General features: G+C 38.8%; 1 protein-coding gene across 2 annotated transcripts; it reads left to right on the top strand.

The window, feature by feature from the left end:
- Positions 1-176: 176 nt before the first annotated feature.
- LOC145468465 (putative oxidoreductase YjmC) lies at positions 177-15,919 on the top strand. Of its 2 annotated transcripts, XM_081452207.1 has the most exons (13): positions 177-1,408; positions 2,841-2,953; positions 3,618-3,693; positions 4,182-4,243; positions 4,913-4,966; positions 5,785-5,883; positions 6,605-6,670; positions 7,689-7,758; positions 8,606-8,724; positions 9,825-9,920; positions 10,721-10,831; positions 11,241-11,335; positions 12,462-15,919. In XM_081452207.1, exons 1-12 carry the CDS (start codon positions 1,165-1,167, stop codon positions 11,301-11,303), a joined length of 1,173 nt encoding a protein of 390 aa, XP_081308333.1. In that variant the 5' UTR covers positions 177-1,164; the 3' UTR covers positions 11,304-11,335; positions 12,462-15,919. The 2 variants fall into 2 exon arrangements, with proteins under 2 accessions (XP_081308333.1, XP_081308332.1); XM_081452206.1 differs by lacking the exon at positions 12,462-15,919 and having other exon boundaries at positions 11,241-11,775.
- The last annotated feature ends 387 nt before the right edge of the window (positions 15,920-16,306 follow it).

Raw genomic sequence — 16,306 nt, 5'->3', positions numbered from 1 at the left:
GATGATTCTCAGTAATACCGCTTTACACAGCTCATGTTATCATTTGAAGCTACAATTTTCTTTGCATTGACAAAAGTTTGAAACATTATTTTTTTATTTCAAGCCTCTTTATATTGATTGTTCTCTTCAAATGGAATGGTAAACTAAAGTTGAGATATTCTTGAGGTTTTTATTAGCAGTACCGTAATTCTTGTGCCCTATTGCTGGTCAAAAAAAAGTGTGTTAAGCACCATTCTCGACTCGGAAATTTTTCAAGGACGATTTTTTCCCACTGCGGATGATGTCCGACTAGGAGTAAATGTAGGAAAAGAGAGTTAATTCCGCGTATAGGTCTAATTCACTCCGCTTATCTCCCTCAAATTATTTTTAGACCACTCCTGACTTCAGAAATCACTGTAGTTTCTAAACATAGCTGACCCCGTGACGCGAATTTTACTCAAATGCACAACCCAAACGGCTTTGGTCAAAGCTTTACACACATTTCTGGGCAGGCATTTTTTGCAAGTTGCAGGTTGTAGGTTTAAAAATCGACTTTTAATTCAGTATATAAGTTCGAGTGAGTCTACTTAGTACTCTGGTTAACCTAAATTAGCTAGCCTGCTTTGCAGGCTTAAAGGGAGCAGGAATAGGGAGGCAAAAAACGCGAGGAAGTCCCCTCGATCCATCCATGCTTTGCCACCCCCTCTCCTGTATAACGCCTTTTACGCAGTCTAAAATGAGCTTACGTTGCTTGGGGTTCATTTGACTTCAACTCGGATAAACAGGTCGTTTCAACTTGCAACCTGCAACCTGCAAAAAATACCTGCCGCACATTTTGATCATCCACGAACGCTTGTGGTAATATTTTCCGCGGGAGAACTGGGTACCATGTCTAAATATAACTTGAGCGGTCGGGATTAACTCTTAACCCTTCATCTTCTCTTCAAAGTACGCTACAAACCCATGAATAAACCAAAATCGCTCAGGTGTTATACAGAAACTTTAGGTCTACAAGAACAGGATATCAGATGAGGTTTTAAACTTGTCTGCAGCTTTCAACGGAAAAACGGAAATGGTTTACTACAACATTGTCTCCTTCGCAGACGTTTTATGGGATGTCACGCAACGCTTTGAGTGACATCCCAGAGGCGTCACGTGATGTAGTTTGCTGGCTAATATTCCAAGATGGCGGGATTGTCGAACAGAACAAAATTTCTTTGCAGCCGCCTTGCCGGAAAAATCCGTCATTTACATACGAGTGGAAGATGTTTTGACCAGTATAAATGCGTGGCTGTTGATGATGTGGAATCCTTTGTAGAGAGGTGTATGGCAGCAGTTGGAACTCCTTCTAAACACTGCAGATCGTTAGCTCAGGTCCTTGTTGCTGGGGACTTCCGAGGACATTTTAGCCATGGACTCAATAGATTAGGTGAGTTCTGCTTAAAATTAGACTTATAGTCCACAAGCAAATGGAGACTAAAGAGTTTCGATAAAAATTAACGAGACTTCAAGCTAGGGGTTGACTACGAGTAGTCCGTCTTTCGCTTAGTCCGTCGAGCGTGACCATAAAATAAATCGCGAAGAACAAATGGCAAGCCATTATTTTTTTCTCGCCGTTTTCTTTCGTGTCACGCACGACGAATAAAGCGAAAGGGAGACTGCTATTCGTAGTCTAAGCTAGGAGTGCAAAATTTAATAGGGAAGTTAGCCCTTCTTGGCTTTGTCAAACAAACGGTCACATGGTACGAAATTCGCCTGAGACATGCACAGCAAAAAAGTAAAGTTTGACTCGTTGAAACTGTTGTGTTCTTTTAACATCCACGTTTGCACCATGTGACTGCTTGTTGGCAAAAGTCCCATTTTTATCCCATGGGAGACTCCCATATAAAAGAAGACAGGGGTGTGCATTGTAGCTTTCAGGGATTAAAAACCAGTTTTGGTACCTCTTATGCACAGTGAGAGCTTCTGCGGTACCTTTGATTGGTTGAATCGTCATTCTTTCATAGCAGTAGTTTTTATCACGAAAGATAATGTGTTGTTTTAGAATTGGTACCTCCAAGGGGTTAAAAAAAAAAATTCAAGCCACACCATCAAACAGGATCTTGGTACTTTTTAAGAATATTTTTAAAAATTTCTGAGGAGCACCCTCGTTCTCTTTGTTTGAGAGTTCCCCTGGGCATTTTTATATCCCTATGAGTTGGGCCCGCACTATCAAATCACTATCAAAATGAGGAAGCACTGTCATAGAAACATTATTGGGGAAACATTGTTAACCATGTCTGCATTTTTGAGGAACAAGAAATTTCTGGTAGGTTCAAAGTTAAAATTTCCAAATTATTTTATCAGTCAGTGTAAACTGAAGACTGCAGATTACGGACTGCAGACTGCAGACCAGGCACAAAATGCAGACTGAGGGTGCAAAACATACCGCAGACAACAGACTTTTTAAGAAGTCTACAGTCTGCAGTCTGCAGTTTACACCTGGTCTGCATTGTTGCCCTTATTCTGCAGTTTACTCCTGGTCTGCAGTGTGCAGTGTGTGTTTTATACTGACCAATTATTTAATATGTCCCCATAAGGTATATCTAGTATTAGTGCTTGAAATTTTCACATGCAGCATCCCTTTAAAAGTATAAACCCAAACTTTTTCGATAAGCAAAATTCTTTCCAATAAAAAGCTTGTTAGCCTCCTCATTCGCATCAGATATTCAGTTTCTGATCAAGTTATAAAAATATCAGTTCAGGATAATTTTTGCTCAATGTAGACTTTACTGTTAAGTTACCTCCTCCTGATAGGTCACTGGGCTCAAATACAGACTTAAACACCTCCCTCTTTAACACCTCTCTCTTTGATGACTTAGAAATGTACGTCAATGATATTCAGGTGGGTACTACCGCACTTGATGGAGAACCTGAAGTTGTAAATGAAACAAGCGCCACTGCACTTGTGAAAGGAAACAATCTTCTTGGACCAGTAAGTAGTTTACATCAACAATATTTGGCATTGTAGAGCACGTTTCAATTGAGTGTGGTAAAACCAAACCAATTTCTCACCAATTAGACCACTCAGCCAATCTCAAACCATAGTAAAACCAAGACCAAAGTAATTGCCTGATTACTTTTGACACTCATTTGAAAACTGCTCTATCTGTTTTCAAGAACCACACAATATTATTGTTGTAACTCGTCTGCAATATGTTATGCAATTCCAAATGTGTATTAAGTATAGTTGTAGTTTTACCAATAATGTTAGCTTTATCTCTTTAATACAGACACCAAAGACACCATTTGAAAGTTTCTTTTTTATGAACCTCAGGATGTCCATATCATAGACTGAGATAGAGATTATTAAATGAATTTGGGTTTTCCAGTGGACAAGCCATAATAAGATGTGTTTGTATTGTTGAAGTGTCCTGAAGGATTAGAGGATCTTGTGTACTAGAGGCATCCACAGCCGAATGTTGATCAATACCCTCAATGGAGTGTCAATCAAGAATTGATGGAGGGTTGATTGAGGGTATTGATTGTGGGTATCGGTTGACACTCAACTGGGGGTGCCTTTAGGACACATGATCTGGATTGAACTATCTTTATATTTATTTACTAATTGTTCTTTTATTGTTAACTTTGCTAAACAGGTTGTTGGAAACTTTTGCAATGACTTAGCCATAAAGAAAGCTCAAGAGGCTGGTATTGGTTGGGTTGTCTGTGGAGGTAAAAACCATTTGTGATTATTTGACCTTTGCAAAAGTCTTACATGGGACATGGAATAGAATAAGAGATATCATTACATAATGCACAATTTTTGGTCTAATTACTAAACATTTTTGATTGAAGTGAAATGATGGTAATATGAAGCTTGGTTTTAATGAGATGATGCTCAGCTTATTGCGAGTGTGGGATAGTGAGAAAATAACGTAGAGTCTGCAATAGGAATAAGCATAGAAACTCTCACTATTAGTCCATTTTGGTTTGTTTCCTGATATTTTTATTGTTTGAATTTCAAACAAAACTATTAATTACTCGATCTTGAATGTAAACACAGCAAACAAAAAAGCAGCTCTCCAGGGCTGGTAATTACTGGGACTTTTGTGAAAGGGGCGCTTGTATGAAAAAAAATTAATGTTTGAATCTGGTCAGCCTTAGTGAAGAAACTAGGTAGAAACAGTTATAATTAAAAGTATTTGTTTGGTTGACTGTAGGCTCAAACCATTATGGCATTGCTGGTTGGTATACAATAAAAGCTATGGAAAAGGGGCTTATTGTGAGTGAATAATGTTTTTTATGTTGCACCTATCAAACTCACAGTTGATCGCAGACTGACTGTATTATACATGTATGTACCTCAGTCCACTAGAATCTTTAGTTAGTTTTACAATCATACATACATACTTTATTAAAGATGCAAAAAGGCACTAGACATGGATATCCTATGGATCAATAAAACATTTCAGGGGTTTCATTAAGGGCCAGCCACCGGGTAAATTGACTGGTTGTGAGGACAATTTTGCCCTTCTGATTTGACCATCTGGCGGGAAGTTTTTTTCTTATAGTAATAGAAAAAGTTCAGTTCAAATAGTTTTGCCTGCCTGTGAAAACCAGTTGCCCTCGTGCTGAAAACATTAATGAAACTTAAGAATTACAAAAGGTATCTTGAAAGGGAAGCTAAGAGGCTAACCCTATATAAAACTCCTTAAAAATAAAATAAGTGTAAAAGAATTAAGATCCTTCATTAAACATCCAAGTACAATTTAAGCTTGGATTTTAATACCTAAAGGCTATCAGCTTCCACAATGCCTTTTGGTAAATTGTTCCACACATGTACTGTAGCTTAACTATTCTAATATAACATAACCGTTTACAAGGTTAGTAAATAGCAGTAATAAATTTTCTGAGATATTCAACTTGTAGTACTTTGCTTTTTCCAACTCAGGGAATGAACTTTACCAATACATCACCTCTTGTTGTCCCAACAAGAGCACGTAAGGTAAACACTGTATGCTTGAAACTATTCAATTTTTTTTTATCAGGTTACGTGTGATTTAAGAAATTATAGCTATAAGACAGTGTTAAAATATCAGTTCTTATTAGCATTGCCTTTTACAATTTTAGTCCTCTTTTTATCCCTTAGTGTCAGTTTTGATATTTAAGAAGAGCAATTAATAAAACAATCAAATAATATATCAGATAATCTTAATGGTGTACAATGTCACATTTCCAAACACCTCAGATTAGGTCAAATATTTCCCACAGCATATTGTATTTTCAACTCTATTCTCAATTGGAAATGTGATCACAGTGTTTGGTATATTACATGACCTCTATGACATTGGTGGAGAGAATATTGCATAATGTGCAGTTCGGCCAAATAAAAACAGCAAGCCTTAGTTTGCAAGAATCCTTCTGGAAAAATCCTTGAGGTGGGCTTGATAAAGAGTTTACTAGGATCATCAGATAAATCATTGCAGGAAGTCCTCATCTATGTGCAATAATCCAGTCACACTGCGATGGACCAGCATTTATGATTGATGAACTGCACGTTTCATACAAACTGTCATTTGCAAGATTCAACAGTTCACATGTTTCACATGAACCAACATTCTTACTTACATTCTGAATGCAGAGCATACATTTCCTGATCACAACAGGGAAATTTAACATTAAGAGTCAGTGCATTTTTAAGGCTGTTAACAGTCACAAACATTGATCTTTGTATGGAATGGGTCAATAGTTTAGATCGATGTAAAACATACACAGTTCTCAAGTTTAAGCATCCTGTAACCAAACTGTATGTTTGTCTATCAGGTAACTGTCGGAACCAACCCGTTATCAGTGGCCGCCCCTGGCAAAGATGGCGACAGCTTTGTTCTTGACATGGCAACAAGTGCTGTTGCTCTTGGCAAGGTGAGTGATCAAATAAATCCTTACTTTTCTAGCCAAGTTGGTGTCATTATTACTAATCAAAACTGTGTGTCAGTTATGAACAGATGGGTGCCTTTTGTAATCATTTAGAAGTCTTTTACAATCAAATGGGTGCCTGGTATAATCAAAGTGAAGGTAACATCTGAACTGGGGCAGAGGTGCCTCAAGCTAGGTTAAGTCTGCATTCATACAGGCTAAGAGGCCCATCAGGCTGGTACTTATCTCCAATGTCAGTAGCATGAAGCAACTAGGAGTATTGTACTTCTCAGTTGGATGGGATGTTAGTCCATTGCAGGGCTACCTCCTAGCATTTATTTTTTTGGTACCCATTTATACACCTGGTGGAGAGAGGCACTGTGAGAGTAAAGTGCCTTGCACAAGATTACAATACATTGATGTTACACCCCTGGGTTTGAGCCTGTGTTGGTATAATCAGAGATGACCGTAACTGTAGCCCAATGAGTGTCTGTTATGAGTTTAATCAACCAATGTCCACTGAAGTAAAGGAGGCAGATATTATTAATTGCTGAGACATAAACAGACCTGTTTACCTGTATGCTTTTAGACAGTGTAGACAATAGAACGAAATGTTAATAGGTTATATGTCTTGGGAAATAATCAATTGAAAACTTTTCTGTTCACCAAGGAGTCACAGAAATGGCTTTCAGGGCTTTTTTTTAAATGAGACTGTTGTTTTCTTTAGATTGAAATGGCAAGAAGGAAGGGTGTGGAAATGCCTCATGGGTGGGGAGTGGATTCAAAAGGATTGGTAAGAAATGTGTAGTACCATACATCTTGTTTGAAAAGATGATTGTTCTTAATAACTGCTTAATAGCTTTCATTTGAATGGTCACACACTAGGGTTTCATCCAAGAACTTAAAAGTTAGAACCACCTTGTGCAGCATTATAATAAATGGCATCAAAGAGAGTGCTGTTCAAGTGGTCACACTCTAGGGTTTCATTCACAGACATAATAAACATATTTATTGTAATGCGTTCTCTTGTTTTGTAATGTAAGTAAGTAATGGATATTATTAACAAATATTATAATAATAAAACCATGATTAGTGATAAAAGTACTGCTCAACAGCTTTCATTTGAATCATGACACACTGGGATTTCATCCACAAACTTGAAAGTTTGAACCATCTTATACAACCAAGAGAGTGTGAAGGGTAACAGTGTTAATCCCCCAGATAAGCTTTATTCCTATGGTAACCCCTCTCAAGTTATTTTTAGATATGGTGCCCAGTTCTTCCACAGAAAATGTTACTATGCACGTTGCTAGCCAAGGATGTTTTTCCTCAAGGATTTTATACATGTATGTGTAAAGCTGCTAAGGCTGCTTACGCAGCCCTCATGAGCAGGATCCATGTCACAGGATTGGCTATTTCTGACCTTCTTGATAGGGATTACCTTTGGAATAAGGCCTGTATGAGAGATTAACTCTCTTTGCCTTCATTTTCTTTTGTTAACACATAACAAACAGTTCCTACACCAGTTGATTCAGCCACTTGTCCTCTTCATCTTTACTGAGGAATAAGTCCTCAGTACTGCATGAAAGTACCCCTCATTATCGTCATTGTCATCATCGTCATTGTCATTGTCATCGTCATCATCATCATCATTGTCATCATGATCATCGACATCATCGCCATGGGACGCTTAAGGCCTTAAATGCCCCTCATAGATACTTTATAAAACTAAAACTGTTTTACAAGCCCTGCAGGGTGCACACTCGCACCACCAGCTACCTCTTAAAGATGATATTTATTTTCTGTTGAAGGAAACTGTCCATCCAGAAAAGGTGTTGTCAGGTGGAGGTCAGCTACCTTTGGGTGGAACAGAGATCACTAGTAAGTTAAAGATATGCTGCAGCTAACAGATTTAATCTTACAGTGTAGGTAACGTTTTAAGGGTCATGACATGGTCTTAGTCAGATATTTGGGTGCAGTCTTTTTCAGATTACCAAATAAGAAGTAGCATTGCTTTTTAATTTAAGAACCTTCTTGGATAAAATTTTGCAAGATAAGACCAATTCTTTTGTCGTCAGTTCTAATTCATTGATAAATTATTTAAGATTTCCTATTTTAAATGATATTTATTGCACACATCTATTGGATTTTTTTGCATTGTTCTATTTTTTATATTTATTTTTTATATTTATTTTTTATATTTATTTTTTATATTTATTTTTTATAGTCTGTATTAGTCATTTGTTACACAGGCCCCTGCTGATACCAGCTAATTGCTGAAAGGATCACCCTACTTAAATAATGTTGACTACTGAACTAGCTCCCCATGAAAATTGTATGATGTTACAGAACTAATCAACGGTCTGTTTTATGTAGTTTAGTAGATGTGGAGGCTTGGTGATCTCATGGTTAGTCCACTCATCTCCGAATTGAGTGGTCCAAGTTCAAGCCCTGGCTGGGGACATTGTTTTGTGTTCTTGGGCAAGACACTTTACTCTCACAGTGCCTCTCTCCACCCAGGTGTATGAATGGGTACTGGCAAATATAATGCTGGAGAGTAACCTGCGATGGACTAGCATCCCATCCAGGGGGGAGTAGAAATACTCCTAGATACTTCATGCTACAGAAACTGGGATAAGCTCCAGCCTGATGAGCCACTTGGCTTGTATGCAGACTTTACCTTTGCCTTTATTAGTTGCTGATGTTGCAGTGTTGTGAACTTTTTCAGGTGGTTACAAAGGTTACGGCTTAGCAATGATGGTGGAAGTGTTTTGCGGTATTCTGGCAGGTGCAGCTGTCGGTCCAGATATCAGAAAGTGGATGGCTGGTGACAGAGAGGCTAATTTGGTGAGCATGGCCTTTAATTGTTCATAGTTGTCATTAAGTTTTGAGTCAGCTGTAGCCTTGTTCTCCACACCTGTAGCAAACTTCTTACCTTGTGGTTGAATTCTGTCAACAACTGGCAGCTGCACCCATAACTGGAATGTTTCATGATCAAAAATGATAAAGATGCCATAAAATCTCTCTGCTATGACAGCTAGATGTAAACAAGGTTAAGTCTACATTCTAGCCAAGTGCCCCACCAGGCCGGAGCTTACCCCCCCCCCCTCCCCCCTGGATTGGATGCTAGTCCATAGCAGGTTTACCCCCAGCATTATATTTGCCAGTACCCATTTGTATAACTGGGTGGAGAGAGGCACTGTGAGAATAAATGTCTTGCCCAAGAACACAACACAATGCCCCTGGTCAGAGCTCAAACCTGGACTGCTTGATCTGGAGTCAAGCGTGCTAACCATGAGGCCACCGTGTTAGATGTAGGCAATGATTAAGATGTAAAGTAGAACGCAGAGCAAAATGTTCAGTAACATTGGCTTTCTAACAATATTCCACTCACAAGACTCTTAAAGTCATTTTTTGTCAGTTCATTTCCTGTTGCCTTTCTCATTTTGATTATTTATACCACATGTTAAGGTTCATACAGGGTTTGAAATGCTTGAAATAGTATAAAAAAATCTGCTGGCTTTTCAGACTTGGAAGAAGTATTGAAAATAAAGTTAGACTCTGGAGAGAATGGAAAGAAGTTAACAGTTTTTCCAAGTTTTTGTTTAGTGAAATCATTGTCAGCTAGTCGAACTTCATGTAAATTTTGTCTTCATCAAATTGTTGTATCACAGAATCTTGAGAACACTCCGCCTTTCCCCTAATATTGTTATCCTACTTCAACATTTCATCAAGGTCAATTTACTGTCCCAGTATAAGTTGTTCCTGGTGAAAACCAGGATTAAAACTTGACATGTGTCAATCCCGAGAGCTTTTGCCAACTTCATGTAGAACTTCAAGCATAAGTAATTTATTTGTAATTGAACGTTTGGTTTCTTTACTTTTGGACTAAATTAATCTTAGTTTGGTTTTGTATCAATAGCACTATTTTTTATTTCTTAATTTAGGGTCAGTGTTTTGTCGCTGTGAATCCTGCAGTGTTTGCCCCAGGATTTGAAGACCGTATGCAGTCATTGATGGACCACTGCAGAAATCTGCAACCGGTAAAAAGCAAATTCTGACTATCTGTTTGTTTTGGAAATTGTGAGATAAATGTAAGATTATTGCAAAATCATATAGTGTTGTACATGATACATGTATGATTGTTTTCTTACAAGACCTTCCGTGTATCATCTTACCACTTTCTCCGTCTGTAGTTTCTGTCCCATGTGTCTCCTTCTGCATGTACATGTACCTGCCTGCCTGCCTGCCTGCCTGTCTGCTTGTGTGCTTTCCTGCCTGTCGTTCTGCTTGACTGCCTACCTGTCTGTCTGTCTGTCTCATTGTCTGTCTGTCTGCCTTTCTGTCCATCTGTTGGCCTGTTTGTTTGTTTCTCTGTCTACTTGCCTGTCTGTCCTATTTCTGCCTGTTTGTCCTATTTCTGCCTCTTTGTCTGTATGTCTGTCGGTCTGCCTGTCTTTTTTCTGTTTGCCCACCTGCCCTATTTCTATCTGTTTATCTGCGTGTCTGCCTGCCTGTCTGTTCATCTGTTTGTGTGTCTGTGTCTGTCCACCTGTTTGCTTCGTGTCTCTATCGTCTGTCCTCTCTCTCTTTCTCTGTATCCTCTTAGCAACATCTCTGCCCCCTCTCTGGTTTCTCTCTTAACCTCCATTGACCCTTCTCACACGATCTTAGTCTCAGCAAGTTACCTCTAGTATGCCTAGATGTCACATGGCACTGAATAATTTTGGTCGGTATTTGTATACTTGTGAACATCTTAGTCAAAGTAAAATTGATGATATTTGTCTTCATTTGAGTTCAAAGGAAAACTTTAAAGATGAACTGGCTTGTTGTTATTTGTCAGGCGGAGGGTGAGACTGCAGTACTTGTGGCCGGAGACCCGGAGAGGGCGCACATGCGTAAAGTGGAGGAAGATGGTGGTATTTTTTATCATGTTAACTTGGTGGAAGCTATGGTAAGCTATGATACAAACTGACGTATTTCAGGCGCCTTCCTCCCTCCCCCTCCCTCTATCCCTCCCCTGCCAATGTTTGGTCTTTACTATACCATCTTGAGTGAACAATGAACATTAAGAAGAGAAGTGGGGGGTGGGGGTGGGGAAGAACGAAATTGGTAACCTCCCCTACAGTACAGCCCCCAAGTCGATTAGCCCTTAGACAGTTAGTCCCAACCAGATGTCGATAAGCCTCCATATTCGCGCTTAAAGAACGAGAAACAGACAGTGTTTTCAACTTCTGGTCAGAGGCTAAACGGTTAGAATCGACTTCGGGGTTAAACGAGCGGTTACCTCCCCAACACTTTAGAATTCGGTTGTAGGTTGTTACTTAACCTCAAGGATAATGCTACTTTCTTTTATCTTTTAGGACAAGTTGGCTGATCGGCTCGGCGTAAAACCCATGCCAACATTCAAGCTCGCCTCTTTTTAGCTTTGAAAAGGACACCCCCAACCCCCAACAAGGTTAAAAAATATATAAGACGTATCTGACTCAACCTATTTTAGTAGAAACTAAAACAAAAGGTATCGCACTACCTGTATATACTTGAGAAAAAAGACATTCTATCTAGTCAAAAAAGTAGAAACCAAAATTTTAATTGCAAATGAACTATTGATGTCCTTTTGCCCAATTGACGAAGGCACTCGAGCTCCACTGTCAAATTTTAAGGCTGGTGTTCACCAGAGCGTAAGCAACATCTGCAGACTAGCAGCGCTTCTTGATATAGTAAGACATCATATTTTCTACAGGTCATGGGAACCTCCTCCCGAAAAGGAGTCGCGTCGTTTCACGGCAATATTTTGAATTTGGTTGCAAAGTAACTCAATGTTATTGTCATGATGTCCTTAAAAGGGTCCCTTAAGTGGTCAGGGAGTGTTTTTGTTACGTGTAATCCGTACATTACAGATATTTAACAATTATTCCATGAAACCGCGTTGGATATGAAGTGATAAATAACCAACGAGCGCGTAGCGCGAGTTGGTTATGATCACTTCATATCCAACAAGGTCGAATGGAATAATTGTTTTAGTATATTCTTAATCGGGTTTTTGCCGCCGATTTTTATTTCAACAATTTTACAGAGCGGAAAATTTTTAAACTTGGCGCACTGTTTTCCATATAAGGTAAAACTCCGACTAATGGCTCATAGTCGGAGTTTTTGAGCCAATCAGAGAGCTAGAAATGCAATAGTCGGAGCTGAGAATATACTAACATGTGTTAGTATCACCCAACTAGTGGACTAATGCAAATCCTGCATTTTGATTGGCTACGCTACTAGGGGACTATTAGTAATAGTCATCGAGTAGCGAAATTGGCGCCATCGAGCGTGACGCTTTCTTTCGTTTTATTCCCAAATAAATATTTCTTCAACTTGCATTTGCTAACTTTATTATTACCTTTTCTGTCCGACTAGTTGGGTGATACTAAAACAATTAGACCCTTCGCCCTCAAGGGCCACGGGTCTAATTGTTAAATAGACTTAGTCTACCATATTAAGAGGGGTGATAGAAAGGAACATATATCCGAGATTTTGAAAAGATGTTGAAAGCTTTTTGAATAACGAAACAATTATTCTGTTCAATCTTGCAGAATGTTCATTTAAAAGTCATCTCGACCTACCGGCCTCATCGGTTTCGTATTCAGGCCGTGTTCGGTCCGACTATGCAGGGTATTTGATATAAAACGATTCTGGTAACGTTGGAAAAAATTGACTAGTCTGCGCCCTTAACAAATGTTCCTGGCACAACTCAGTCATGTAGCATTAATTGTTATATAAAAAGCTGAATGTAAGAACCATCTTCTCCTGAGAACCTGTTCAAATTCAAAACCGTAGCCAATCCACCAAAAAAAAATTCCAACTTGGTGGTCTATGACTTCCAATGAAATGTGTTACAGGGGCATCTGATATCTCATAAAAATTATGTTGGATTGGGGTTGGCAAACGAACAAAGTTCTATAACGAGGGTTTTACATTCGTGGGCCTTTTAAAGATTTTATTATAGGCCGTCTGAACTAGAACTTTGCACAATCAAAATGAAGCAACTACCAGTAGTACATAACAATAATGACACGCATAAACGTAAATTTGCAGTTTATGAAAGAAGCGAAATCATTTCCTAGTCGTAGAAATCGAAGAGCGTGTACCTCCAAAGAATTCCATATTTATACACTTCCAGATGCCTTCCCTTGCCCTTTGAGGTCAAATTAGATGATTTGAACCAGCTTCTCAATCGCAATATTAAGATAACGAAACCAGTTTTCAAATTTTTCAATGTAGTGATGACATCTTGGTCTTCTTCGCTGTCTTTATTTGAGTTGTCACGCATCATTTCTCCCCGTTGTCACGCAACACTTCTCTCCGCTTGTTAGCCCAGATCACGGGTGTGAGAGATTAACATAACCCATGAATGTACGATTAAAGTAAAATGTAGACCTGAGCGTAAGGGTACACCGACCTTTGTTGACCCTATGGCTTACATGTGTACTAACTACATTGCAAAAAATTTCGGACGATTTTAATTTCGGACAAAAAAGTGCCGAAAATAGAACCGAAATTTTCAAACGTCCGAAATGTTTACACTACAATGTAAAACTTTAAATTAGCTCCAGAGTTCTTAGTTTCCTTTATGAAGCGAACTCTAATTGAGACACTACTTGAGAAATTTAGCTGCTAGAGGGTACAGTAAAGCTATCATTTTACTTTAGCTAAGAGCCAGTAGTGTCCGAAATTTTTGTTCGAAATGCGAAAAAGTGTCCGAAATTGAACGTCCGAATTAAAACGCCCGAACGTTTTTGCAAGTAATGCAGATAAGAAAGGGCATTTAAAATGTTTCTATAATCCATATAATTTGAATGGATATGGTTGAAAACTCGTGTGAACAGTACATCAAAACGTTTGCACTATTGCAAGACTGCGCGGGCGTGCAAAAGCAAACTTTTGTTGATGGCATATTTTATTTTACATTTAAATTTGCTGGACAGATAAAATTCAATTTTTGATGAAGTTGGGTAAAAAAATTCACATCTCTATAGTAACGAGTAGATTTATATCATAGGTGACCAAAGGGATTGATACACAACGGAGTTGTGACGAATATTTAAAAGTAGATTAGTTAGGTATAAAAACGGTTAGTCTAGATGTTAAAAGATATATTCTGTATCACTATTAAAGTATTTGTATTAAACAATGTTAATTTATCGTCCAAATTTCCTGTAACAAAGAGGGGTGATCACTTTGTTGGGTGTTTGTTGTCGATGAAAGGGTCGAAGCATCTGCCCGGTGACCCCCCTCCCCCTCCCCCCTAAAGCTCGGATAATAAGAAGTCATGATGTGGATGCATGTTGTGAAAACTAACTATGCCATCCACTGGATAGTCAAATAATTTATCCTTAGGATAGCGTTACACAACCTTCCCCTGGCCCCGTTTGATCAATCACATCAGTCCCCGACTCTGGCGATTTCTCGGGGCAGAGTGCGAATCTCTCAACTTGTGATATTTAATTGCCATGAGCTGTTAAAAGGTTAATTTAAGAATGTTCTGCTCTTCTCTTAGAGTGGTTTTGAACGTTTGAGGTAAAGCAAGGACTGAATATCGACGTTGCAAAACATACACTTGTCACAGCGAGCAAAATTTATAAATTAAATACCATTACGTCATTTACAAAATATGACGAAAATTGTAGGAACATTTTTGCCTTTTGTGAAATGACTTTCTCTTGTGCTATCCAAGCGAGTCCAGTTCATAACCCTTTAGAGAGATCTGAAAAGGGAAGATAAGTCCATTTTTAAGAGACTTCCCAACTAACACAATTCAGTTTAAATCAGGAATACGGCCCGGTTGAAGGCTCTCTGAGCTTCTTGTTTTTCACGGTTTGCATAACAGAGGCCAATCATGGGCTCATGTTAAAATTCAATACTAGAAATATACATTTGCTAACCAGTTATGTTGCAACTCTCGGAAATATTGGACTTGCCAATTTTTGCTCATGGATGACCTAGTTTACGTCATCCATGAGCTTAGTAGGCAGTCCAATGGCACTCACTCACTCACTCGATTCTGATTACAAAGTAAGGCCGGGGACATTTCTTGATTGGACTCTACCGTAAAGCGATGATATTACCGAACAGAATTCGCCCTCTCGGGCATTTACCCAGGGAGTTGTAATTATTTCTTCAGTCCTAACCAGAAAATACACAGGACAGAGAAGTTTATCACTTAAAAATACTTTAGTTTATGACTGGGGAATTGACTTTTGCAGAAAATGCAAACGACGCCGAGAAAACACCAGAAAAGTTAATTTCCCAATAGTTACTCCATACTCCAACCTCTTCACAGCCTGGGAGGAGTGGGTATTCCCTTATATGGGCTATAAAGGTATATGCGGCCCCAAAAGTTATGGTTTTTCAGTGGTTTTGGCCATAAATAGGGTATCGATTTTGGCCATATTGGTCTCAAATAGGGCATGGAGTTTGCACTCTAGTCTTGAACTAGAGATGTTTTTTAGAGGAAGCTATCGGTAAGACCATCAACAAAAGCCCTTGACAATGTCTTAAACATTGGTCTGAACTAGGTAACTAATTACAATGCAGGTCTGAAACAGGGTATCGATTAAAGGGTCAGGTCATGAATAGGGTATCGAATTTTTGGTCAGGTCATGAATAGGGTAGGGAAAATTGAAGATTTTGGTCATAAATATGGTAAGAGTTTTGGGAAGCGGGCTGCACACCCCACCCAATTTTTCTGGGAGAACCCGCCACCCCTCCGGCTTCAAAGACACCACGAAAACAAGCGGACGTCAAGTTGTTCACAACTGCACACTGCTACGCTACTCACTATCAGATCTACAACAGAATAGATAGTGGGTAGCGTAGCCAATCAGAAAACGGCATTCGCGTTTCAACGCTAGCAGATATATACCAACACTGATTAGGATGCTGACTAGCAAAGAAAAGACACAACGCCTGGACAAATAATACCTGTACACGAACGGCAAAACTGAAAAACGTTCGTCAATTTTTTCAAAATGCGCCATGCATATTGCTGTTGCTTTATGTTGCAGTTAGCAAGAGAAGCATGAATAAAATTCAAAATTGAAGAAAAACCATGTCATTTAGGTTTTTCCTCTTAAGCAATTGACGTTAATTTTAAAAAACCCTTAATTGAAAATCGAAACAGGAAGTCGCGTGCGGATCCAATAAGAATTACACCACATGTTCGCAATTAAACCTTCGCCGTGGAGTGTTTAAAGGAAATATTTTTCTTGTTCAGTTTTGACTCCAGGATATATTTCCTGCATATTTCAGACATATCGTTGTCGATCTATGAATTCTGTTTGGCCGAGGACGCACGTCTCGATGATGTCCGTCAGTTTTGACCGTTGTTATTTACTTATACTCTCAAGAGATAACACCTACACAAATTAATTTTCCCAAA

The sequence above is a fragment of the Orbicella franksi genome, chromosome 14, assembly GCF_964199315.1.
Source record: "Orbicella franksi chromosome 14, jaOrbFran1.1, whole genome shotgun sequence".
In the NCBI taxonomy this organism is placed as follows: domain Eukaryota; kingdom Metazoa; phylum Cnidaria; class Anthozoa; order Scleractinia; family Merulinidae; genus Orbicella; species Orbicella franksi.
This window is presented reverse-complemented; position numbering and strand designations above follow the sequence as displayed.